At 39.1% G+C, this 25,215-nt stretch overlaps 1 protein-coding gene and 1 long non-coding RNA gene across 2 annotated transcripts; both read left to right on the forward strand.

Annotated features, from left to right (window-relative positions):
• ANKMY2 (ankyrin repeat and MYND domain containing 2) lies at window positions 1–24,902 on the forward strand. Its single transcript, XM_074863404.1, has 10 exons — window positions 1–197; window positions 4,211–4,275; window positions 12,392–12,530; window positions 14,318–14,416; window positions 16,545–16,705; window positions 17,823–18,037; window positions 19,180–19,315; window positions 21,142–21,270; window positions 21,685–21,829; window positions 24,046–24,902. The coding sequence occupies exons 1-10, from the start codon at window positions 131–133 to the stop codon at window positions 24,255–24,257; spliced, it is 1,368 nt and encodes a 455-aa protein (XP_074719505.1). The 5' UTR covers window positions 1–130; the 3' UTR covers window positions 24,258–24,902.
• On the forward strand, window positions 4,282–8,856 carry LOC141941156 (uncharacterized). Its single transcript, XR_012628234.1, has 2 exons — window positions 4,282–4,535; window positions 8,207–8,856. It is a non-coding gene; the product is annotated as an uncharacterized LOC141941156 (long non-coding RNA).
• Window positions 24,903–25,215: the final 313 nt, after the last annotated feature.

Below are 25,215 nucleotides of genomic sequence, written 5' to 3' on the forward strand. Positions count from 1 at the left end.
GCGGCCTCGCGCAGGGAGGGGGCGCGTGGGGGGCGCTGCCGGGCCCGGGCCGGGCTGTTGCCGCTACCGGGCTGAGCTCGCCCCGCCGGGCGGCACCGTCCCGAGCCCGCCTTACCGGTGGGAGGCCGCGATGGCTCCCCCTAGGAGAGGCGACCTGAGCCCGGAGGAGAAGGACTTGCTGGGAGTGATCGCCACAGGTGAGCCCGGCCCGGGTCTCGCCCCTCCGCGGCGGCGGGCGGTAGTGCTCCCCCGGCGGGCCTGGGCCTGGCCCCGGCGCCTTTCACCGCCTCGTCGCGGGCTGGCGGGGCTGGGCGGTGCCGCGCCCTCCCCTCCCCTCCCCTCCCCTGTGCTGCTAGCGCGGGCCGGGCCGCGCCGTGCGGCAGCTCCGGCGGGCGCCCCGTCGCCCCGCCGGTTGTGCCGCGTTCGCACCCGCCGCCGGCGGCGTCAGTTACCGGCCGTGCTGCCGCCTCGCGCGGGCCGCGGGCTCCCCTCGGCTTCGGGCCCGCGGGGCTGCTCGGGGGCCGCGGTATGGGCCCGTCTGCCTCCGGCCCCGCTTCGGGACCCCACCCCTGCTCCCCGCCCGGGACAGCGAGCGGCCGTTCCCCCGGAAGCGGGAGCCCGTTCCTCTCCCACGCTGGCCAGGCGAGGGGCGGGCCGGGGCGTCCCGGGGGGCCGCCTGCCAGGCGCGGAGGGGTGCGCGTCCCTGGGCACTTGGGGCTGGGGAAGCCCAGCTGCGAGGGTCTGACTCCGCCAAGGAAAGCTGACGTTGTTCTCATATGTATTCATATCACTAATGTACGTTAACATTTATCTAATTAGTAATGTACATAACTTTATCTAATGTCTTGTATCAATGTGCTCTGCAAAAAAATGTTTTCTTTGACATAATCTAGTTCTTCAGCCTGTCACAGCTCTGCCTATGCTGTTGCCAGACCAGGATGTCCTTGCAGACAGGATGCTCTTAAATTAACAGAACATGAGCTTGTCCAGAGTATTGTGCACGTCTTATCCCTCACACTGTTTTAATTAACACCTTTGTTGGTGACATGGGCAGTGGGACTGAGTGCACCCTCAGCAAGTTTGCTGACAACACCAAGCTGTGTGGTGCGGTCGACACGCTGGAGGGAAGGGATGTGCCATCCAGAGGGACCTGGACAGGCTGGAGAGGTGGGCCTGTGTGAACCTCATGAAGTTCAACAAGGCCAAGTGCAAGGTCCTGCACATGGGTTGGGGCAATCCCCAATATCAATACAAACTAGGTGATGATTGGATTGAGAGCAGCCCTGTGGAGAAAGACTTGGGGGTATTAGCAGATGGAAAACTGACTGTGATCCAGCAGTGGGTGTTCACAGTCCAGAAAGCCAACCATATCCTGGGCTGCATCAAAAAAGGCATGACCAGCAGGTTGAAGGAGGTGATTCTCCATCTCTACTCCACTCTCGTGAGGCCCCACCTGGAGTCCTGTGTTCAGCTCTGGGTCCCCCAGCATAAGAAGGACATGGACCTGCTTGAGCAGGTCCAGAGGAGGCCACAAAGATGATCAGGGGGCTGGAGCACCTCCCTTAGGAGGACAGGCTGAGAGAGTTGGGGTTGTTCAGCCTGGAGAAGAGAAGGCTCCAGGGAGACCTTCTAGCAGCTTTCCAGTACTTAAAGGGGGCCTACAGGAAAGATGGGGAGGGACTCTTTATCAGGGAGTGTAGTGATAGGATGAGCGGCAATGGTTTTAAACTGAAAGAGGGTAGATTTAGATTAGATATAAGGAAGAAATTCTTCACTGTGAGGGGTGGTGAGACAGTGGAACAGTTTGCCCAGAGAAGCTGTGGCTGCCCCCTCCCTGGAAGTGTTCAAGGCCACATTGGACAGGGCTTTGAGCAACCTGGTCTAGTGGGAGGTGTCCCTGTGGTGCATATGCTTACTGCTCGGGGGCTTTCTGTCACACTTGTTTTAACAGTTGGGTTTCATGGTCCAGCAACATGAATTTCACAGCCCCATCTAAATAGTTATACTCCAAATGGTGTTTTGAAAATTTTGAACAATGTTTGTTACTTGGAGGTAAACTAAAAACACCTGACGTGCTCCATGCATGTCTATATGTAATTTTGAAGCAATTTGAACCCAGAAAATTTTTTTTTGTAGTTTTGGGGCTTTACTCTCAATTATATTAAAATGTTTCTCTATGTCAGAGACACAAGCATAGGACAGTCAGCAGTGAATTTATTGTGGATCCAGAATCAGTTTGATTGACTCACTTTAATCAGAGTTTCAGGCCTTCCTTCATCTTGCAGACCCTTCTATCTAACTTACCTGATGCTTATGATTAGGGTCATGGGATAATTGAGGTTGGAAAGGACCTCAGGAGGTCTCTAGATCAACATCCTGCTCAAAACAGGTCAGCTGTGAGGCCAAACAAGATTGCTCAGGGTTTTATCCTATCAGGCCTTGAAAACCTTTTAAGGATGGAGACAGCACGGTGTCTCTGGGCAACCTGTTCTGCTGCCTTACTGGGCTCATAGTGAAAATGCTTTTTCTTATATCCAGTCTGAAGCTTCTTTTTCTTTCAACTTCTTCCTGTTGCCTCTTGGCCTCCTACCACATACCACTATGGACAGCCTGGCTCCAGCTTGAAGTTCTAGCCAGTTCTAGAAGTCTTGAGTTCCATCAGTTTAGTGTCTTGTTTGGAATTCCTTTGATGTTTTGTCATATGGAACTCTGAACTTGTAAATGCAACTTTGCTTTTCTTTATTTGCGTTAAAATTTACTTTGAAGATCACCACTTGAAGACTTGGTCTTTCTGATGTTTGTTCTTTTGCTGGGGTGTTCTTCTGAAAATTACTCCAGGTCCTAAGAAGCTTCTCACATCTTTAAAAAAATATATATGTGTGTATATAAATATATATAGTAGGCTAGTTGACAGTGCCCTGTCAGTCAGTGTATTTTACTGGGTCTTTATCAAGTGTGAGAGATGACTCAGGTGACTGGCTTTTTTCTCCTAAAACAATTTTTAAAAAAAATTGGTAAAGAAACTGTTTAGTATAGTTAAACCACACCAAAAACTTTATGAAAATAAATTATTTCTACTATTTGTAGTATTTTTTGAAAGAAAATGAGCCAAAACTGAAGTTGCAGGAGCTGCTTTGCTGAAAATTTTCTGGAAGAGCACCTCCTTGTGATACAGTGAAGATAAACACGAAGCCTGTCATGAAAGTGAGGAATGTAATGCTTATTTTTATTAAGCATGTGACTGCCGAAAAAGCTTTGCTTGTGATTGAATCAGTGATCAGAAGTTTCTGTTAATTTGCAATAAATGTAATTCCCCAAACTTTGACTCTTCGGATGTTCATTTATTTCTATTTGTTTGAACGTCTGTTGAAGCTCCACTGACAATACTGAATAGTCCTTCAGTGGGCTTTAAATCAGGTTCTTAGATCTGTGGCTTAGCTGAGAGGATTCTTGTAGCAAATTGAAAAATACAAAAGTTATGGCCTATTTTTCCTTGCACAGATTTTTTTCAGACTTCAGTCTCCTTACGCATTTGGCTATTTTTAGAAATGTCAGTGATCAAGCTACTTCAGTGCTTGGTCCTTTCCACCACTATTCTGTCACCAAACACAAATTCCTTCCACTTTTGTGAATCTGGGAGGTGCAATGTTACAAATGTCAAATTTAACTAGGAAAGGAGATGTGAGTAGATAATAAAACGTTTCATTCAGACCAGAAAAGTATTTGAAATGGGATAATTTCCTTTTGTGAGAATTTAGATAGCTCTTTTAGGCATAAGGTGCTCCAAAAGAGGTCAAAGTGCAGAATGTGTTAACATGCTCAGTGTCACTATTCATTCAGAATTGTTCCGGTGCTGTTTATGAAGAGACATATTAGTGTCTTGTATATGTGTGTAGATCAGTTACTTCACAAAAAATGAACGTTTACTTCTAGTGCATGCTCTCAGACTACTCTTGTTGTTGTAGTGTGACTTCTTGGCTTTTAGCTTCTAGAACAGAACACTGTTCATTCCTAAGCCTCTTTGCTAAGTGGGATTGATTTATTGGTGGTTAATCTATATCCCAAGTGGTTAATCTACAAAGATTTCGATTCTAATCAGGAATGGAACCGACCTTTTTCCTCCTGATTCTCAATTTATTCCCTTTCTCACCCCTGTTTCTCTCTTTGTGTCTTTTTTTTTTTTTTTTTTTTTTTTTTTTTTAACTTAAAGGAAACACCGAGGAGGCTGGAAGGCTACTGGGCAGCAAGAATGTCCGTGTCAATTGCTTGGATGAGGTACAGCGAAACTGTACAAGCATTATGCTGGTTTAGCAAGGAAAATACTGGGTCTGAAGGCCTTCTTGTTGTTAAATAACATTGCTATACAGACTCCTGGAAATCAGAGTTATTCTGAAGATATTTCCAGCCTGCAGCTGAATAATGAACATTTGAAGAGCTCTTACTTTTTTTTTTTTTAAGAAAGTTTAATGTTACTTAAAGTATGACACTGTTTGTATTTTCTCTCAAGTTTCAGCATGACCTTTGGTGTCTGTAAGGTAAGAGGTACACTGCAGCAAGACACGTGGGGGTGCTTCCTGGCTTCTTGTCACCTCCACCAAACCATAGTCCCTCTGCTTAGATAGCAGCAGACAGTGTGGATAAAGAATACCTGTCCCCATCTCGTGCTTGCATCTCATTACCCAAAGCCATATCTTTGCAGAACCGTAAACATACTGGGAAAATGAGTGACTAGGTCAGAAGTGGAAAACACACGTGTCTTTTGCAGAGGCAGGTGTGATAGATATGTGCAAGATAAAATCCTTAAGTGCTGCCTGAAGATGGGAGGAAGTTTGTGGAGAAAGGAAGCTTGTGTGACTTTCATATGTTTCCTCTTCTTTTTTTGCAATGTTTTTCTGAAGTGCGCAACATTAATATGAAGTGTAACATGGAAGCAAAATTGTAATTGCCCACCATACATGTTAGATCAATGTGTAATTTATTCATTTAAATGTCAGTTTGTGTTTTTTCCCAAATTTGTCATTTCATAGGATCACTGGTAAATTCAGGCTAGAAGGGACCTCAGAAAGTCTCTAGTTTGGCATCCCACTCAAAGCAGCTTCAGCTCCGAGGTCAGATGAGGTTGCTCTGAGCTTTATCCTGTCTGGCCTTGTGAACCTCCAAGGATGGAGACTGCACAGTATTTCTGGGCAACTTGTTCCACTGCCTTACTGTGCTTATGGTGAAAATGTTTTTCCCCTATGTCTGAACCTCTGCTTCAACTTGGGCTCATTGTCTCTTGCCCTTCTGCCACCAGAACCGAAGAGTTTGGCTCCATCATCTCAGTGATCTTCCTGTAGGCACTGGCAGGCTGCTGTAGGGTCCCACCAAAGCCATCTCTTCTCCAGGCTGAACAAGCCCAGTTCCTGCAGCCTCTATTCACCCCACAAGTGCTAAAGTTCCCACAATGTCTTGGTGGTACTCCACTGAACTTGCTGCAGTTTATCCATGTCTTTGTTGTTCTGAAAGGCCCAAAATTGGACAGGTAGATGAGGTCTCATGAATGCTAAATGGAGGAAAATTATCACTTCATCTACTGGTTATCTTTGTGGAATATTGTTCGCCTTTTTTGTGCTGCCAACAGATCCATTTTCTGATTGTTCTTAAATACAGTTAAATATTTAAACCTTAATTTCTAATGTATGAATTTCAACACACTTCTGACAAGCTAGTCAAACTAAGCTTTACAGCAAACTTCAGGAACCCAAGATACAATGTAAGTTTGTTTGTAAGTGTGCTTTATTGTGTGGACTTTAAAAGCTTTTCTTTCAGCTTAATTGCTGAACGACTGCACCCTTGATGCAGTATTAGTGCAACATGCGGAATTACTGTTGAGAGGATATGGTTTATTAATAGAAACCATAACTGAGTTATGCCTCAGGCTGTTGTTAAAGAATAAATAGTTTTAACAATACTTGCCTGATGCTCACATCTGACTAAATACACCCGAGGCACATAAAACTAAGTTCATGCACTGGACTTCTTGCAGTCTCCTTTTTATCCCCGGGAGTGGTGTGTAATGATGCATATTGAACAGGAAAGGGTTCAGATTTGTTTAGAATTCTTAATCTATCAGTCATCTCACATCAACTTTTAGAACTTTTCTATTATACTTTCCCTCTAATGTGTTATTCCAATATCTATACATAAATAGAGCGTGAGAAACCCCAGTTAAACATTAGCTTCATCTGTTATTCAACGCTGCCACAACTGGAGTCTGCTTTGAATGCATCAGGTCTTACGTTCTTCCTCTGCTGCCTTAGCTGTTTATCCTGAAATTCACATTATTACTCATATTACTACTGTTACTTATTTTGTTGATGTTAAGAAATGAGGAAACAGCCCTGAAAATTGAAAATGCTTAGATATTGAAATGGGAGCACAATTCACTTGGGAACTAAGAACTCATTTCCTTCCTTAAAGTCCTTTTTACATGAGAGAATCCACAGAGTGAGCACAGGTTTAACGTAATTCTCTCTTCTATTTGTGGTACAACAAACATGCAGTCACAATTTAATAATTTCCACAGGCTGGAGAATCCACAGCATCCAGAAGCAGGCTGTTATATATTGCACTTCCTGATTTTAAAAAATAAACACTTAAGATGACCCTTTAATTTTTGGTTTTACCATATATTCTAACTGCTTAGATCTGCTTTCTTCTAGATTAAAAACTACTGACAATAAGCAATCTTTCCTCTACGTACCTTTAGACAAGGACCAAGTCACATTTTAACATCTTCTAAATGCGCTGACTTTTTAAAATATCTTGCCTAAAGTTATGTTTCTTCAGCAACTGAGCTATAATCGTGACTCTTTTCCAAATCCTTTCCAGTTGTTTCAGCTTCTTCCTTCAAAAATGCTAGGCATGAGCTGGACACAGTATTTCAGCATTGCTTCTGCTGTTGTTACACGTATTTAAAAAATTAAAAATTGCTCCTCTAAGTCTATTTGCTTTTCCTGCCTATGTGCCAGGACTCACTCACCCTTCACCTCCTACTGTCTGCAGTGTTCCATTGGGAGTAATAGGTCACTTGAAAGCAGAGTAAGACCCCTTTATTCAAATTAGTTTCACAGATGCCCATCTTCCAGAAGGTTGTAGATATCCAGTAGATACGGTCCTGTTTTTTCCCAGCATCCTTTCTGACCAATTTTGTTGTTGTTGTTTCTTTGAGGATTTAGGTAGTTGAAGAAAGGGGAAAGGTATTTAGGCTTAATCATTGTCTTTATGAAAGCAAAGAAATGCACAGCTCTTCCACAAACCTTGTCATTAATACTTTGACTCTGGAAACTTTAAAATTTAAGGGGCATTTAAGCTCAGGTATCCCAAAATATCAGGACAAATAGATGGGCAATGGAAACGGATGCAAAATAAACACAAATTATTTCATTGAAATGCACGCTGCCTCAGGAATTTTATTTCCCCTGTGAGTACAGAGCTTCTAAATAGTGTTGTGACTTCATGTTGGCAATTTGCTGACTTTAACTCCATCCCTTGGCAGGGTGTGGCCAAGTTCTTTCAGATTATTAAGGAAAGGCAGTTTAGAGGAAGCATGTGGCTTTTCTAGCTGGAAATTTCCTCCAGTTGTGTTGGTAGTTAAGGTTGCAAAGGAGTGCTGTAGTACTACAATCCCGTATTTTCTGCAGATCAAGCAGAGAGGCTTGACCTGAAAAGCCTTCACAGTTTTTCTGTATTTAAAATATCTTTAAGGTCATTCATGGTGGTCTTATATACAGAATTATCATTTGTCATTAGCAGCATTACTTTTTTCCTCTAGTTTGGTAATTCAGCTGTTCACTTCTGTAATAAAATACATCTTTTAGAAACAGTCCACTTGTATATGCTAATTACAGAACTGATTACTTTCTGGGAATTACAGCAGCGGCCTGCTCATTAGTGTATGAGGTATATGTAGCTTTACTCATGCTGATTATGTTCTGTGAAGGGTTCTTCAGTTAATCTATGTTGCTATTCCAGCATGAACTTCCTATGCTAGCAGAAAGTGCCCAGATCCTTGGCCTTTATTGAGGAGAAGGAGTTCAGTCTTTTGATGTTTTTTACATAGTATTTCAAAATACACAACCCAAAGAAAACTCAGCATCTATTAAGAATTATCTGGTTTCAATTCAGGTCGCTGACTGATGTAGACTTTAACTTTTCGTCACTGCAGATGAACAGAAAGATCATCACAGGAAACTAATGTGTTACATATGTGGAACCAACGGCGCAGTAGGATGACTGTAAAGGAGGAGAACTATAGCTATGATCAACGCTCGCTGAACAATATTTCATATTCTAATTAGTTCATAATTAGCTATAGCTAAAATTATTTGTGCATGTATCTGTTGACTACCTTCCAAATCCGGCTTGTAATAAGTTTAAGATAGGTAAGGGCAATCTTATTCAAAAGTTTTAAGGGTGAAATTTCTAAAGGCTTTCATCCAATGAAAATTCAATTCATGTATTTCTAGACTAGCAGCATTCAGTATGATTTCTGTTAAAAGTCAGAGACTTTTTTGCAATCCAATTCCAGATACCTATCTGAACCACTCCTAATGAGTTGGTCTGATTTCAGGAGTGCTCTTCCTTTTTATTTAGTGGAATTTATTTTGAAGACATACATCAACTAGTATTTCTGTGTTCCTTGTGGCACCTGCTCTTTTTGCATCATTTGATTCCTTTTCAGTAACTTCCCAAATATTGTCTCAAATAAAAACCAAACGTACAGTCTATGTGTTTAGTTTGTAATTTTCTGAATAAATAGAATTGGTATAGTTGCCTGAATATAAAGAATAAAATGAGGCATTCTTTCCATCTTAATGTGGGGCTCAGTTTTTCATTGCAAAATGAGCTGGGAAAGGGAGAGGTGGATGCTTTAACATTGTCAGCATACAAGTGTCTACAGCAGTTTTTCAGCTAGGGTTTTCACAGCACTTTCCCTTTCCTGCTATATTTAGGTAGCTAGTATTCACACATTCAATGTCGCCGCGTACCCTAATACCTGCTGAGAGAGCTGCTCCAGTGCGATCCAGCCTACATGTGCCATATCTTGGCCAAGTTTCCACGGTTGAGAAGAAGGGTGAAGTGAGCATGAGAAGTGTAAAACACTGGGAATGTTGGGACCACTTGGACTCCTCTTTTCTCTTGAGGAACACAAGTCTATGTGGCTACTTCAGTAGTGAATCATCAGCGTGTTATCCACAATACAGTGGCTTTTAAAAATATACATGCATCATGTCTGTGTTCTTACACAGTCAGCACGAGTGTTTAAACATGACCTAGTCAGTTTTTCTGCTAAATATGCATAGCTCACTGGGATGCGAGATGGTCTGTGTATTTGTTTGTTCCAACTCTTGTTCCCTGGCCACCCCCCACTGCCCAATTCCTCTGGTCAACGAAGGTTGAGAAACAGTGTTGCTGAAAACTTCTCCCTTAGTTTCTAGAAGGCAGAAGGCTGCTTTTCCAGTTTATTAACTTTATAAGTGTTTTTATTCATCCTGTGGACGCACACCTCTCCCTGGTGCTGAAGAGAGGTAGACTGACCTGCTTGCTTCTTCCCCCACTTCTGGTAGTGGAGTCCAACCCCTCCCTGGTTCTGGTACTTATCTGCCCCTCCTGCCTCCCCATGCGACCTTTTCTTCCCTTGTTAGCCAATTCAGCCCACTGACCCTGTAGTTGGTTTTTTTTCTTCAATTGGCTTTCCCACCATGGCAGCATTAGGTCAACATAACCCTTGGAATCCCATCCCTCAGTCTGCTTCTGGTATATTTTGAGCATCAGGAACTGGGCAGGTCAGTGTGTAATGGCTGGGCTGGCTGTGCCATGAGGCATAGCCCCGTTGTGCCATGGAGTCCTTGGTGGTTGATGAGCAGAAGAACCTGGTCAAGGGAGGTGCCAGGCAATTTCTAGAGGCACTGCAAACTCTATTCCCCTTGTACAGTCAGACATACAAGGAATACTTAGAGCCCTGCAGAAGATGGGAGATGTTAATTTTTCTCCCTGTAACCCATGTAACATCCCTGTAAAGTAAACAAGAAACTGGGAAAGATTCATTTTTGTCCTAAGGAATGACGTTAAAAGACTGGGGTTTTGGTCAGAAGAATGTTACATAGTAGCTGCTAGAAAATGGATTCTTCATCCTGTGTTCCGTACTGGAACAACAAATAATTTGTTTCATCTGTATGTTTAATAAACTGTCTGCTAGTATAGTCTTTTACGTATGTTGTATTGTCAATCCAAATGTCAACTGTCAGAAAACAGACTGTTGCTGAACCTGTCTTTGAGAAGAGTGTTTGCAGTCACTTCAGTTTCTGCACAGGAACATAATACAGGATACCAAGCTTTTGCAGATAAACTTGTGTCTAGCCTGTCCCTTTTTTTTTTTGCTGTGAATGTGAAAGCCTGATATTAGTGTGACTTTAAATCCAATTTTCAAATGACTGCCCACATGTTTTGTGCTTGATATGTTTTTTTGATCCACATCACAGCCTGACACTTTCAAAATTTAATCAAAGGCTTTTAAATAAATTTTCCCAGGAGGAGGGGATGACAAGAAAAACCCAAAAAAACCCCACCAACCCTTTCCTCTGTCCTATAACCTTTAGACAGATTTTTCTTAACTGAAACAACTGGCATTCAAGATATAACCAAACTTAGTCATTGTTTTCTTAAAGTTCCTTCTCCAGTCAAAAACCTTACCACGTTCATATCCCCTTACAGCATACTTTTCTGCACTGCTAAAGGAGGCAAATCTATACTATGGCTCCAGACTGGGATTGGCCCATAAAAATTGCTGTCAACGTAACATAACGTAACGTAACGTAACATAACGTAACATCATAACAAAAACATAACATATTTGATATATTAGAAGAGAAAGCCTTCACTTAACCTTTATAGGAACACAAATGAAACGTAGCAGAAGTAATCACAAACTTGTTTCATGTTTGTGAAGTGATCTCTTCAGGTCTTTTGTTTCTTTAATGGCAGTTTATATTGCAGTTTACCAAAATATTTTGGGCTACTAAAATATAATGCATCAAGCAATCATTTTTTATTGTTTTCAGTTAGGATGGGGAATAATGAAAATGTAATACTTAAAAATTGTTATTATAATTTTAACTTTCCCAATTTCCCTCACCTTTAGAAAAGTTGTATTGATATATGTAACTCAGTTGGGTTTTATTCTGTCATAAATTGAAACAAGAAATATATTAAGGCTCAAACTGACAAATCATTATTTCAGAGTATCACATTTCCATGCATTGACACAGATGCAGTAACGGTGTACATGAGTGGATTCATGCACACAGCCTTAACCTGCAAAAAAAGGAAGAAAATGCCATTTTTATTTCCTTCAGGGACAAACTGCCTTGTATTCAGTGCTGGAGAATGTTCTTGGGCAACTACTATGTCTTGGCTGCTAACATGAATCCTGACTTGATGTTAAGTGAAAATAAACAGCATATTGGAAAAACTGTATCAAATTCTAAAACTGGAATGTCATGCAGTTTTCTCATACAGAAATGTGCTTCTCCCTGCCCTTTGAGAGGGTGAGAGCCTGCACTAACAATTCACCCTAGTTCTGAAAATTTCCCCTAGGGTTTGCCCAGTTTGCATTTATAATTACACCAGTACAAATCTAATAAAAACGCAGTGCCTCCCTTGCTGAAGCTAAATCCTTTTTGCACTGGTGCAGTTTATCAAAAGGCAAGGCTTGAGACTGTGTGGTTGTTAAAATCTGCTTAGAGCTGTGTATCTTTACAAGGGCTTTCAGAGCTCTGGCTGATGTAAGATCAGAGACACAAGACCAAAATGGGACAGAGGAGGATAGCACAATTACCAGTAATCATGACTGAAAATGAGCAGGATGCGTTTCAGAAACTACAAATCTTTGTAATGCCAAAAAGAACAAGAGCCTATTCCTAATTTTCTTGTTGCTTTTCATGTAATGAAGAGGAGACAAGAAAGAACTCCGGAACCTTACAAATTTTCTAAAACAAGCTTTCCTCTAGCAGAAGCATTAGTTGTCCTTAACACTAATGTCTTATACAAAAGACCAATCACAAATTGGTGATAAATGCTTTTCATTTATTCAGCTGGTGTGTTTTCAAATATACAACACAGCATACTCAGAAAAGTGACATGGAAATGGAAAATCTACTGCATGACGGTTACTATATTTTTTCATTATGATTTTGTGAGCTTTTTTGTTATTGCTAACTTAAATATTACGTGAGGCTTTAGTAGTTATACTGAATATGTATGTACAAGTAAAAATAATCAGTGGTATGAAGATCAAGAGATACAACTAATTCTTTTTTGTATGCTACTTCCTTCCTCTTTCTTCTGTTAGCATGGCATGACCCCTCTAATGCATGCAGCATACAAAGGGAAAGTAGACATGTGCAGGTTGCTCTTGCGACATGGAGCTGATGTTAACTGCAATGAACATGAGCATGGATATACTGCCTTGATGTTTGCTGGACTTTCAGGTAACTTCTTACTAAACTTGGATCACTGATTTTTATGACATTGATGGGTACAATTTGTCATAAATTAAAGGAAAATGTTGACATATTTTTATTATTATTCATGTGAACCATGCAAATATGTCAAGACCAGGAGTATCACCAGGACACTGGAATAGGAGAGCTGCTGTTCAGGCTGGGATCTTTTGAGGCATATAGTCTATCTCTACTACTGTTTGTTACAAATCTCAAAATTCAGTCTCCTGTGACAGTTTTCCTGTGCAGTGGGATACACTCTGTTTAATTATACTATGTATACTATAATATTACACTGGAAAAGATACTGCACCAAACTGCCTTTTTTAGGCTACAAACCAGTAGCTTCTAGTAATATTTGAGGCTTGTCAGTATTTTTCAAATTTTGCCTTTCTCCTGCATTATTTTTGCAGTTATCTTGTGGGCTTTCAAAAATGTATTTAATAAGTTTTAAAAACATGTTTTCTCCCATCAATTTTCCCTCTCCTCTTACATTATCTTTTTTTCATGGGAGTGGTTATAGCTGTGTGTATCTTCTCCTGTCTCAGGTGTTGGTTTGCAGCTTTCCTCTTGCTATTCTTTTTCCCTGATGAAAGGAATAATTATTTCCTTGAGTCAGAAAAAGACACTACATAAAAAACTTTGTTCTTTCTGGGAAAAAGATTAGATTTGGGAATATTAGGTTATTTTAAGTATCTTCTTTACTAGGCCACTTATATCTTCCCAAAAAGGAGATTCTAGGGAAGTAAGATTTCTTAGCAGGTAGAGTTTAAACTCTGCCTTCTTTCATCATAAAAAGAAGAAAGGCATATGTGTATATATGAACCTTAACTGGATCATCAGATTGGTTTTCTGATAAAACTTTGGTAAAAAGATTTGGGAAATTCCAGCATTCTGTGGCATTGAGCAATATCAGAGCTGCAGCAGATAGATGGGAACAAACTCTTAGAAGTTGTTAAATGACTGCAGCCTTATGGAAAATGCTGGATTTTACCATTTTTCACAACTGGGTTTGAATGCTTCCGAATGTTGACTTCAAGGTCTGTTACCTGTGAGTGCAAAAGGTACATGAGCACTACTGACTTAACGCCTTTTAAGTCAGAAACTTCCCATCCACCACCCCCTTCATATTCACTTTTTTGTACTTAACATATGCACAATAACTGATAAAGTAAGAATACCTTTGAAAGCAGAATCAGCACAAGTGGTGACAAGTGTCCTTATTAGTCTCTGAAGGGCACCAATTAAGTCATCTAATCTTCCCATCAAATTTTAGCTTCATTTTACTTGGTGTTTAGCCCAGTCTGAACACCCAGTTCCCGCTGTGGAGAAAGGAACAATCTGTTCTCTTCGCTCCTGCTACATAATAGTACCGGATTTGTTTTTCTTCTTAGAATAGCAAATGTTGTAGTTGAACTGTCAAACTAGATTAGTAGAACTTGCTTCTATACTGCTATGCAGAGGGACCAAGCTCTAGCACAGTTATATGCGTATGACTCCCATAAGCTCCGCAGGGAGCTGAATGTGCATTACAGAGAGCAGAGTTATACTCTGCCTGAATGTAGTTTTTAGTTTGATTTGACCCTCTGGAACCATAAATAAGGAGGCAGCACTGTGCCTTTCTCTTAATCCATTCTATGACATTAAGAACATTCATTTCCCTCAGTGTTACTCCTGATCTTTAAGAAATTCACTCCTTGTTTTTCTACACGCATAAAGAATTACAAGTTCTGGTTTGTTCTCTCTCATTCTCCATATCTTCCCCCCAAATTCAGGAAACAAAGAAATCACTTGGATGATGTTAGAGGCTGGAGCAGAGACTGATGTTGTCAACTCTGTGGGAAGGACAGCAGCTCAGATGGCTGCTTTTGTAGGTAAGGTGAAAGTCTGTTATCATTTCCTAAATTCCTAAAGAAGTAAAATGTTAGATTCTGATGCTTTTTATTGGTGAAACATTATTTAATGACCTGATCTGAACTGATGCAGTTGTTCTGCCTTTTTTCCGTATCTCATCCTGTATCAGTCAATTTGTGTTCTATTCCCATGCTTTGTTTCATAAAAGCACAAGTGATATCTGTAAAAATAGATGCTGCTGTTCTTTAGGTGTGCAAGTTTTTGCAATGTTATCACTTTTCAAATAGTAATAGGAGGCTGGTAACATCTGAAGTGCAGGTAGGTGCTTCTGCGGTAGGAAGCACGTGACTGAAGCTTCCTTTGTGGGAAGGAACGACCGTAGCATTAGGAGTCAGGAACTCTCATCGGAGCTTTCCCACGAGCATGCTGTGTGCTAGTGGCTGAGTCACCTCCTGCCCTTCTCCATCTGCATTTGGGAGAGGGAGAAGTCTCAGAACCTGTTCTGAGGTGGGTCAACACTTACTGACCTGAGCTTGACTAGAACAAGATGAAAAATTTGTCACTCCAGTATGCTGTGAGATCCTGGGCAAAACATGGAACCAGGCTGTTTTCTGTTGTTACATTGTTTCTTCTTGTCTTTTTTTTCTAAACCTTTTTCACTTCTTTGCCCATCTTGACAGTGCTGGGAGATTCCTGAATTAACATTCCCACATATAGCACTTTTTCTCTATTTTTAGCAAGGACATGTGATAAAATACTACCAGAAAAAATGGAGTCATTTTAATGACTCAGTTATTGGTGTCCAGATGACCTTCCCAACAACCAAAAATGAGGACCTGTATTTTCATTTCAACACAACCTTCCCATATTGTTTAAATGTCTGAGAACTCTCTTGCAAGTCCATTAGGTGTTCTGGATTCAAGAGCCCACCTTGCCATTTAGATTTACTTCCTTGAATAGTGAGTTGGTGTGGTTTCAGTTTGAATCATATCTCATTCTGGTCTTGTAAAGAGGAAAAGATTGACATTGCTCACTTGAGATTCAAGCAGCAGAACTTTTAACTATTCACTTAATACGTCAGAGAAGTCCACTCCTATTAATGATACTTTGGATTTGGAGAGTCTTTTCCAATGTGATGCTGAATTGAGTTATTAGTGAATAAAGAATGTTATCTCCAACATCATTTTGGTGAATTCTTGTTAAAGTCTCATCATGTCACCAAGATAGAATAAATATTTTCAGGCATACTGAGATACGCTACTCTGTAAAAGTCTGAACATTGGAATCCATTCCTGTTCTTTTTTATTCTCTGTCCAATCAACATTAATTCATCTGTCTGTGTGTGGGAAGTGAAGATACTTCTTACCCTGTCATTTGTCTTACGCTGTGTTCTATTAGCTTAGAACAATCTCTTCTAAAACAGTGGAAGGTTTTAAGTGCTGGAATTTGGTTGGCTGTGTCTTCTTCCACTGATTAATAGGATTAGTGCCAAGATAAATCAGTCAATGTAAAGAATGTGGTCCTGAACTAGAGAAGCTAAATTTTACTTTCCCTTTAGCCAAGTAATCCATCATGTTGTCAGATGTAGAAAACAAGAAGGGGGTGTAACTTCGCTCACCTTGTTACTTTCATCACAGTCCTTTTTTCTTGGTAAATTTTAAGCATGTTCTGTTCTTATAACTTCTCCCACTTTAGGTTAGTACACTGCTATCTGTTTCAGGTCTGAAAACTTACAAGTCTCAATGCAAATGTCACTAATTTTTGAAAGTACAAAGTGCAAAGAATTTCTCTTGAAAAATTTTAACACCAGTTTGAGGCTACTAGTATAATCTAACTTTGTGAACAAATACATGTTGTCTTAGTTTTGCCTTACCAGGGAAGAAGGATGTGGGAAGGGGACAGGGTTCTCAAAATGAAATTTCATGAAGTCATTCCCTGTTGGGAGTCAGTAAGTTACACTTGCTGAACATAAAAGTTACACACAAAAGAATGGCAGGAGTTGTCTGTTATCAGTGTGAAGCAGATCATGTTAAGCTCTTGTGTGGGTAATTCTCACCTGTATTGCTTATATTAGATTTGGTTTTAGGTCTTCTTTTTTCTGGTTATTATTTAATTTAATTGGTGATTTTTTTTCTTATGTGCCTTTAGGTCAACATGACTGTGTGACCATCATCAACAACTTCTTCCCGCGTGAAAGGCTGGACTACTATACTAAACCACAAGGCTTAGATAAAGAACCAAAACTGCCAGTAAAATTAGCTGGGCCTCTGCATAAAATTATTACTACTACTAACATGCATCCTGTTAAGGTGGAGTAATATGTAAATTGCATGTTGTTGTAATTTGTGTGTTGTTGACACATGTTTCTTTATATCAGGAAGCATTCAGCTCTTCTGAGAGTCCAACTGAGATCAAAAGCATTATCCACTAATTCAGATGCTTCTGAAAATGAGAAAGAATCAGGCTCAACATTTAGACATGACTAAAAAATGAAGCTCTTCCAGTGTTTATATACACCAGAATCTCGAAGTAACACCTTTAAGTGGAGAGATTCTCATTTGTTTACATCAATAACCATAAATAGCTTTCTGTTTTGGCTTTCTCTTTTTGCTAGCCCCACTTGAAGTGGAAACATAAAACCATTTCCTATCTTAACAAAATCTCATTGTTTTCTCAATGCTTGTCTCAGCATGTATCTTCCTACCTTCATCATAGTTCACCATAGTAACGTCTACTGCTGCTGCTGTTTCTGAAAGTATGTGCAAGAGACATTTATTTTCACTTCCCAGTATATTTGCTGAAAATAATATCTTTTATGGTTTGCTGTTCCAGTGTAGTTCAGATAAATTAATACACCTAAATTCAAAGGCAGTAATTTGTCAACAGTTGCCAGCCAGGTATCTGCAGTACGTACAAACAGTGATACACCAGTGGCAGCTAATTTAGTGAGTAGAGTATACGGTTGCCTCTTAAAATGGTTAGTTCAGTGCTTTACTGAAGTACTCCAAGATTATGTGAGGTTGATGTGTTCTGTGAAACTGCTTAAATCATACAAGTCCAGTTTATTTTAGGTGTTCAAAAGCAAAGAGATTTTAGGACAGTGTATGGTAGTTTCTGTAACTCTTTCTTTTGAAATGGTTTTGATTCTTCAGGTTCTTATTCTGAAAAAAAATCCTTATTATTTTTATTACCAGTCCTAATTTTAAATGTTTCTTGTATGGGAACTGTGAATTACAGTATACTAAATAATAATACTAAATAATTACTGAAAAAAGAAGAGGAAGACTGTATAAGATGGAAGTAGAGGAGTATTAGAAACACCACTGAAATTTAGCTATAATGAACTGTATAACCTTTAATGTTAATGCACAAGTTTAAAAATATTAGTTCCTAATTGGATTACATCTTCTTCAATCTTTCTCATAGATTGTGTTGCTGGTAAAAGAGAACCCTCTGTTGGCCGAAGTAGAAGCACTGCAGAAATGTTATAGGGTTCTGGATCTAATTTGTGAGAAATGTATGAAGCAGAAAGATATGAATGAAGTACTTGCTATGAAAATGCACTACATCAGTTGCATCTTCCAGAAATGTATTACATTTTTAAAAGAGCGAGAGGATAAACTAGATGGATTTATCAAAAGGTATGTATTTCTACAGAGAGGTCTGAAGGCATATGTATGAATATCATACATATCAGATATCAGGAAAAGACAACTGTAATAATAGATTGGATTGTCTTGGATAAAGGCTATGCCAAGTAAATTTTGAAATAATCCCAGCTGCAGCCACTTTAGGGTGACACTGACTCCTTTTTTCCTGTCTGAAGTGGCATTGTCCTTTCCTAGGGTACAAAAGAAACATTCCTGCAGTTTCAGCTCCCTGCTGGAACTGGTTAGATCTTGGCAGTCACACAGACACTGTGAAGCAGCAGAGAGCAACATGTGGTGGAGAAAAGGGGAGTGATAGGCTTGAAAAAAAGAATTTCTCAGTGTCCGATATGGATCATCTGGGAACATTTCTCCTGTTATTTTGCTCTCCAGCAGTCATACAGGGTGAGATATTTTTTCAAAAACAGTTAAGCAACTGAGAACTGCAAATCCCACTGGCTCTGGATAAGACTTGGACTCTTGAATCACTTAGACAGATCCTCAGAACCCACTCAGAGTCACAAAACTGGCTGCCTGATCTTAAGTATCAAAGTGTCCTGGCTTTTAGAAGGATCACATTCCCCATAGACCTCTGTGGATTGCTACGTGATGCTGAAAATAAATGATGAAGTCATCTTTCACATAATGAAATCAAATAGTTTATCAGTGATCCATTTAAAAAAGTAGCAGCCATCCAGATAATTATAGAGGCATCAGGACTACAGCACATTATTAAACATAAGTAAAGCAGAATTTTTATTTTAAAGTATTGTGCGTTCTTCTGTGTTTATTTTTACAATACTCATTTTTAAACACAACAAAGCACTTTTGCTGCTTTAGTCAGATGTAGATACTAGTCTACCTGTACATGATTATTTTTCTCTGTGTGGTTGAATTAGTAAGTAGTGGTTTCAGAGCACACATTTAGTTATTTTATATTGCATAATGATTGTGCATTACAATAAAAATAATTTCATTTGCATTTTAAACACTTTTATGTATGAAGTTGCCAAATTCTTTTGAATTATAATTGTTCTCTATAATTTGAAAGAGGACAGAGTACAGCATGCTGTGGATTTGTTCTTGAACATTTACTATGTGAATTTCTTATTTGACTTCATTTTTTAAAAATTTAGTCTCTTGAAAGGGAGAGATAAAGATGGTTTCCCTGTATATCAAGAGAAGCTAATTCGAGAAAGTATCCGAAAGTTTCCTTACTGTGAAGCTACATTGCTCCAGCAGCTCGTGAGAAGTATTGCTCCTGTTGAAATAGTAAGTTTTTCCTATCAAGAAAATATGCTAAGCAACTTGCATAGTAAAATCAGTTTAAACTAAGCCATCTTTCTGTTCCTCAGCTTCTACAATGTATTATACTAAGCAAAGGTTTTTGATGCCCCTGAACTCTCTGGCAAACTGGAATTTTATTTTACATATTGCAGGAAAATGCTCTAAAATACTTCAACTAGTAGTTTTTTTCCATGCCCAGAATGAATGCCTAAATGCCTCAGCTTTTAAAGAAACCTGAAACAATTTGTTTCTTGTCTCAGAGCTTTCTTTTCCTTTTCTGGGATGTCTAGTCAGTTTTTCTTTGCCAATTCGCTTTTACAATTTGTAGATTCAGACACAGATGAAACTCATTTTGCACTCTTTTTTCACAATGTCTAAATTCAACTTAAGATCAAACCATTTCCTAGATTTAATACATTCTTTATTTCTAGTGTACACAAAAAGTTGGTAATATATGATGGTAGAAAAAGAAGAAACATTCTGTGAAGCTCCTTTTATCACAGAGAGAGGCAAGATGATGCAATGCAGAGCAAAATGTATATCTGAATTAGGAAATCAAAATTACAAGTAAAAAAATCTAACTTCAGTTTTCCTCATATGCCTTTGCTAACACACTCTTCATTATAGTACTGTCAATTACTTCATAATAAAACTTACACAAGAGTTTCTATTCTTTTTTAAGAATGCTCTTTCTGTTCTCTGAGAGCTAGATGTTCTATGCACTGGGGAAGTGGAACAATTTTGTGACGTGTTTGGATTATGCTGAGTGAATTAAAAATAGCCTCCATCTTAAGTAGCTTCAAGTCTACTAAAATGTCCTGAGGCTTAATGCAATCCCTACTGTTTGCCTAAGCCAAAAAAATAAACACAGTGTGAAAACATAAGCCATCATGATGCATTAAGATGTGCTTTAGAGTAAACATGTTCTTTCCTGTCCCTTTTTTCTTCTAAGACCTTGCAGTCTTTTCTGCCTTTAAAGAAATACAGTTGGTTACATTGGATTTCTGTCCATTATGCAGAACTAGAAAGGAGGAGATGCTATAAATTTTTATTTGTCTGGAAGCCTTTGACATGCACAATTACTTGGATTCAACCTGGGCACCTCAGCATTGTCGTAGTAGTTATGATGGTGCATATTCCATGGTAGTCTAGTGGTTTAAGGATTTACTTAGAGCTGAGTCAATTTGGCATTTTTTTCCTCTAATATTTACATCATTGTCCAAAAGAATAGTCTTAATTTATGGTTGCCAGTAAAATAGACTAAATCTTACTGCTTGTACTGCATGGGAAAGGTACTGCAAATAATATCTAAATAATAATATGCAAATAATTGTTTTGAAGATTTTGAGTTCTGACCATTTGGTCTGTAGCATCTGAGTACGCTGAGCACAATAGTATATCAGTGACAAGTAAAATATCTTTCTGTGTGCCAGCACAGAGACTAATCTGCAAAAACCCGCTGCGTATGATCTACAAGCGGGTGACAGTGTGTGAAGAACACTGAGTTCATTAGTAGTATTAGTAATAATTTACAGAGTAAAAAAATGGTAATTTTTATCCTCCCTTCTACAGAAGCTAAGGACTAAGTTGACTTTATAAACAAAAATTTATCTAACCGTATAAATGTTAAGTTGTGCATGTTAATTGAAGTTCTATGATTTAGTTTTACGTTCTTGCTGCTATGGCATCTTCAGTGAGACTGCAACTGGCTGGCTGGAAGCTTGCATTGCTTGGTTTGTTTTTCTCTTGCGTGTCCCTCTTCATTATGTGTTTTTTCTAATCTCATTACCAACTCTTGTCTTACCTTTCAGGGTTCTGATCCTACAGCTTTTTCTGTACTTACACAAGCTATTACTGGCCAAGTGGGTTTTGTGGATGCTGAATTCTGTACAACTTGTGGAGGAAAGGGAGCAGACAAAAGATGTTCAGTATGTAAAATGGTAAGAATCCATAAACAGTGATAATAAATCACAAAAACTAGTGCCACTGAGGATTTTGAATGCTTCACTATTTACTCCATGAACTTAGGAGGAATGGTATGTGTGCCTACACTGAAAATGTGCAAGCTGTCTACTTCTGGGAGAGATGCCTGAAATTCACAAGTACCTGGATTTCCAAGTGTGTATGTTTAAGAATAAAGAAAGAGTAAAATTTCTGTATGTTCAGAGTTAACAAACTCTTCTTTATAGATTTTTATATAGGTTAAAATCACTCCGTATGACCTTACAGATTGCTTAAAAATACCTTTAAGTACTATACATAGAGAGAGATTTAACTTGGTAGACTAAGAAACGGAAGAATATTGTATATTTTTTAGTACGTGAAGATGAATTGATAGCTCTGGTAACTTTCAGGTGATGTACTGCGACCAGAACTGTCAGAAAATACACTGGTTTACCCACAAAAAAGTCTGCAAGACCCTGAAGGAAATTCATGAGAAACAAGAACTAGAAGCTGCCAAAGAAAAAAGGAAACAAGAAGAAAGAAAGCAAAAGAAAGGTTAGGATCTATAGTTTGCTTGCTGAAACTAATGCTGCATTAACTACACCACAAGGAACAATAGTAATGGGTCTCAAAATCTGTAACAGCTGAGGTTGAAAGAAAAATCTTTGTTGTAACAGCAAACCTGCATTTGTTGGAATTTCAAGTCTTTCAATTTACAAATGCTGTGTACTTTCTAAAACGTGGTTTTCAATGCTAGACTCACACAGGTTTTTACAGCTAAAGCATTCTGTATACACTGCACTCTTTCAAAATCCAAATCTGTAATCAAAATCATGCAGGAGTTTCATGCCACTCTTTCGTTAGAGGTGTTAGGACAAGTTGGATAATAAGAAAGCAGCCCTCTCCTTCCAGTTGCAAAGGTTAATGTAGATGTTAACTCTCCTGTAATACTTTCTTCTTCATAATCACAGTATCAAGTTAATTGTGCTGTGTATTTTGCACCTGAAGGGTTAGTCTTTAAACTGTTAATGATGTTTTTCTCCCTTCAATAAGCAAATAATTAATACATGATAACAGAAAAAACACTGTATCACCTCTCCCCTGCAAGTACTCTGATACAATGTTTCTGTAAGTGAAATAGTTGAAAAACTGGTGGTGATATCTCTTCCACAATTTATTAGATTCCCCTTTCCTTCTTTTAAGCATTGTAGAAGTGCACTGGATCAATCACACTTGTCTTATAATGGTAGTATTCTTCACTTCAGCTGGACTCTAAAGACTATAGGAGGATATAAATTAGTAATAAATTAGTAATTATTGAAGTTTTCAACAGCTTCCTGTGATGATCCTGTTACAACAAGAGTTGCTGTTGCATGGGATCAAGATGGCTGTGGAAGTTGGAGGCAAGGATACTAGAAATCCCTGAATATATTGCATACCAGTACAGCAAAACATAATGAGCTGTGAGCAGTGTGATGCCTCACGCTGGTGACAAACACACACTTGCAGGTTCATATTAACTGAGCAAGTCAGTGGCCAGGTGCTCTCCCCTTTGGAGGGAGAGACAGGGTCTTGGTGGATGGCTCTTCTCCCTCCCTTCCTAAAAAGGGAAGCTAACATTTTTTGACATGTTACTACTGCACTATCTACATGTTCATCTTCATTAACTTCTTCAGATACGTGGCCAACACACTACAGACCTTACCAGCGTATGCATTGTGAGCAAGGCAGTGAATTCATCCTAGCTTCAAGCCACCTTGTGAATGGTGGTGTATCAAAGCTCTTCATATCAACCACAATTTTATTTCAAAAAACTAATAATACCCCTTACAAATCCTATAAATCGGGAGGGGGAAAAAAGGGAAAAAAAAATCCTATAGCTGCAACTACAAGGAAACCCACAAGTTTGAGTTTCCACTGTACAAGGGCAAGTCTGTGCTTCAGCCTGTGCTTAAGGCAGTTAGCTCCATAGCTACATGAGACCTGGGCAGGGCCTTGGCAGTGTTGTGGCTAGCTGTGACAGTGGTTTTAGCTGGCTGTCAAACATAACAGAGAAGAAGAAACCAAGATTAACTACTTCTGAAGGTGCCTGGGCCCCCAGTTAGGCTTTCCCCTCTTTCTTTTCAGACTGCTGGCACACAACCCCTACTTAGCAGAATCAGGGCAGAAAGTTATTTAACAATTTTTTTCTCTAAAAACATTGCTTGAAAAGTACAGGTGCAGTAGCTGATTCCTTTCCTTGCAGTCAGATTATAAATTTCAGGATGACTCACTTCAACCAAAGTGCATTGTGGTCAACTGTTCATTAGCAAATAATTTCTTCAGTCTGTCATATGCAAAAATGATTCCTATGTAATTCCTCTTCTTTTTTTTTTTTTTTTAAAGCAGAACAAAACCCGCCTGTACTCTATGTTTAACCAGCCTGCAGCCATTCTTTGAAAAGCTAACTGTAAGAAGTGTCAATAAAGCATGTTTGAATTGAAGGTTAAAATAACTGTAGTGTCCTACTCTGCTCCTCTACATATTAAAAAGAAGTATGGCAAAATGGAAGATAAATTAATGAGACCTTTGTGTAGGGTTAGTTTCAGAGTAACATTACACCAACTGAGGCAGATCTCTAGTGTCTTAGGTCTTTTTTGAAGAACCTTGGTTAAATTAATCACTTTTGTAATTGATGCAGTTTCCTAGTGTTTATTATTCTTCAATAATAAAAATGTTTGCTTGCAGATGGGTTTGATGTTTACTTATGATGCGATTTCTCTTTCATTTAGATGAAGTGCAACTAGTAGAGGGTAGTTCTACAAGTGAAGAACAGTCAGATCCTGGTCCAGATGCCACCAAAGAAGTGGATCCAAATCATGCTACTGACCAAATGGAAGAACCTGAATTTACCAAAGAGATGGAGGCACTAGCCCTGCACCCTGAAAGTGAGACTGGCATAGCTGACATTGCTCGTCAAAAAATTCAAGATTCTGAGGAGTAAGAAGAGGGTAGGAAGGGACTAAGAGTTCTGGCTACATCCCTGTACCTCAAGAGTCCTAAAGAATTTTTTATGCTGACCATGTCTTGAGTTCTTACAGCATGGCTTATGCAAGACTCCCTTTGAAAGACAGCATGAGTCTGTTCATCATGAGATGAAATACTGGCTAATTTTGTCTAGAAATACTTCAGGTTCTGTTGTAGATTGTCAAAATAGGTATTTACTCTCTGATAAGAACTAGAGTGGCATAGATCCATCTGTATGTATACCAACAGTAAGCATAGTAAAAATCTATGAGTATCTGTGGTTAACCAACCACTTAGTGAAAAATAAAAAGCATTTGATTTGGATTATTCATGTTTTCAGAACCTAAAATTTATGCTAATTGTAATTTAAATATTTTTTCTGCAAGTACACAGAACTGTAGTTAACAACATTGGGAAGCCAACTGTTAAATTGCTTTTTTACACTACTTTATGAAGCTTTATCTGAAGGAATTCAGTAGCAGTTAAGTTTCTGAAGATACTCATCTGAATTCTCAACTTTTCATGACATTACTGTAGATATTTTTAACTAGTGAGTGCACAATAGTGTCTATTTTGTGGCAATTTTATTAAATGATACTGCTGTCTCAAGCTGACTGTGAAATGTGTGTTTCAACAGAATTATTTCACTATTGGTTTGGTCAAAAATATTCCAGGTTTATCAAAGGCTAATGAAGGGAAAACCAGAATGACTTAAAATATCTTGACTGACCAGAATAATGGTTTCCAAATCTCAGCGTTCAGGTAAAGATGCCTTAGAGCACACTGGGATGTTGCTTATGAATCATTTCATAAACATGAAAGATGCTTAATATTGTTCATGCTGAATCTGGTCACAGTGAATTAGATGGGAAAAGTCATGTGTGCATTGATACAATTGGAATTTCGTTTAGGCTTTCAATTAAATACCATATCTA

The sequence above is a fragment of the Strix uralensis genome, chromosome 1 (assembly GCF_047716275.1).
Source record: "Strix uralensis isolate ZFMK-TIS-50842 chromosome 1, bStrUra1, whole genome shotgun sequence".
NCBI lineage: Eukaryota > Metazoa > Chordata > Aves > Strigiformes > Strigidae > Strix > Strix uralensis.

What these genes read in the sequence shown, in the direction of transcription:
- ANKMY2 (XM_074863404.1), top strand. Translation starts at nt 131, where the DNA reads ATGGCTCCCCCTAGGAGAGGCGACCTGAGCCCGGAGGAGAAGGACTTG. An exon ending in TCAGATGGCTGCTTTTGTAG is followed by an intron (nt 14,417 to 16,544) that starts GTAAGGTGAAAG and finishes ATGTGCCTTTAG; the next exon opens with GTCAACATGACTGTGTGACC. An exon ending in CTAGATGGATTTATCAAAAG is followed by an intron (nt 18,038 to 19,179) that starts GTATGTATTTCT and finishes TTAAAAATTTAG; the next exon opens with TCTCTTGAAAGGGAGAGATA.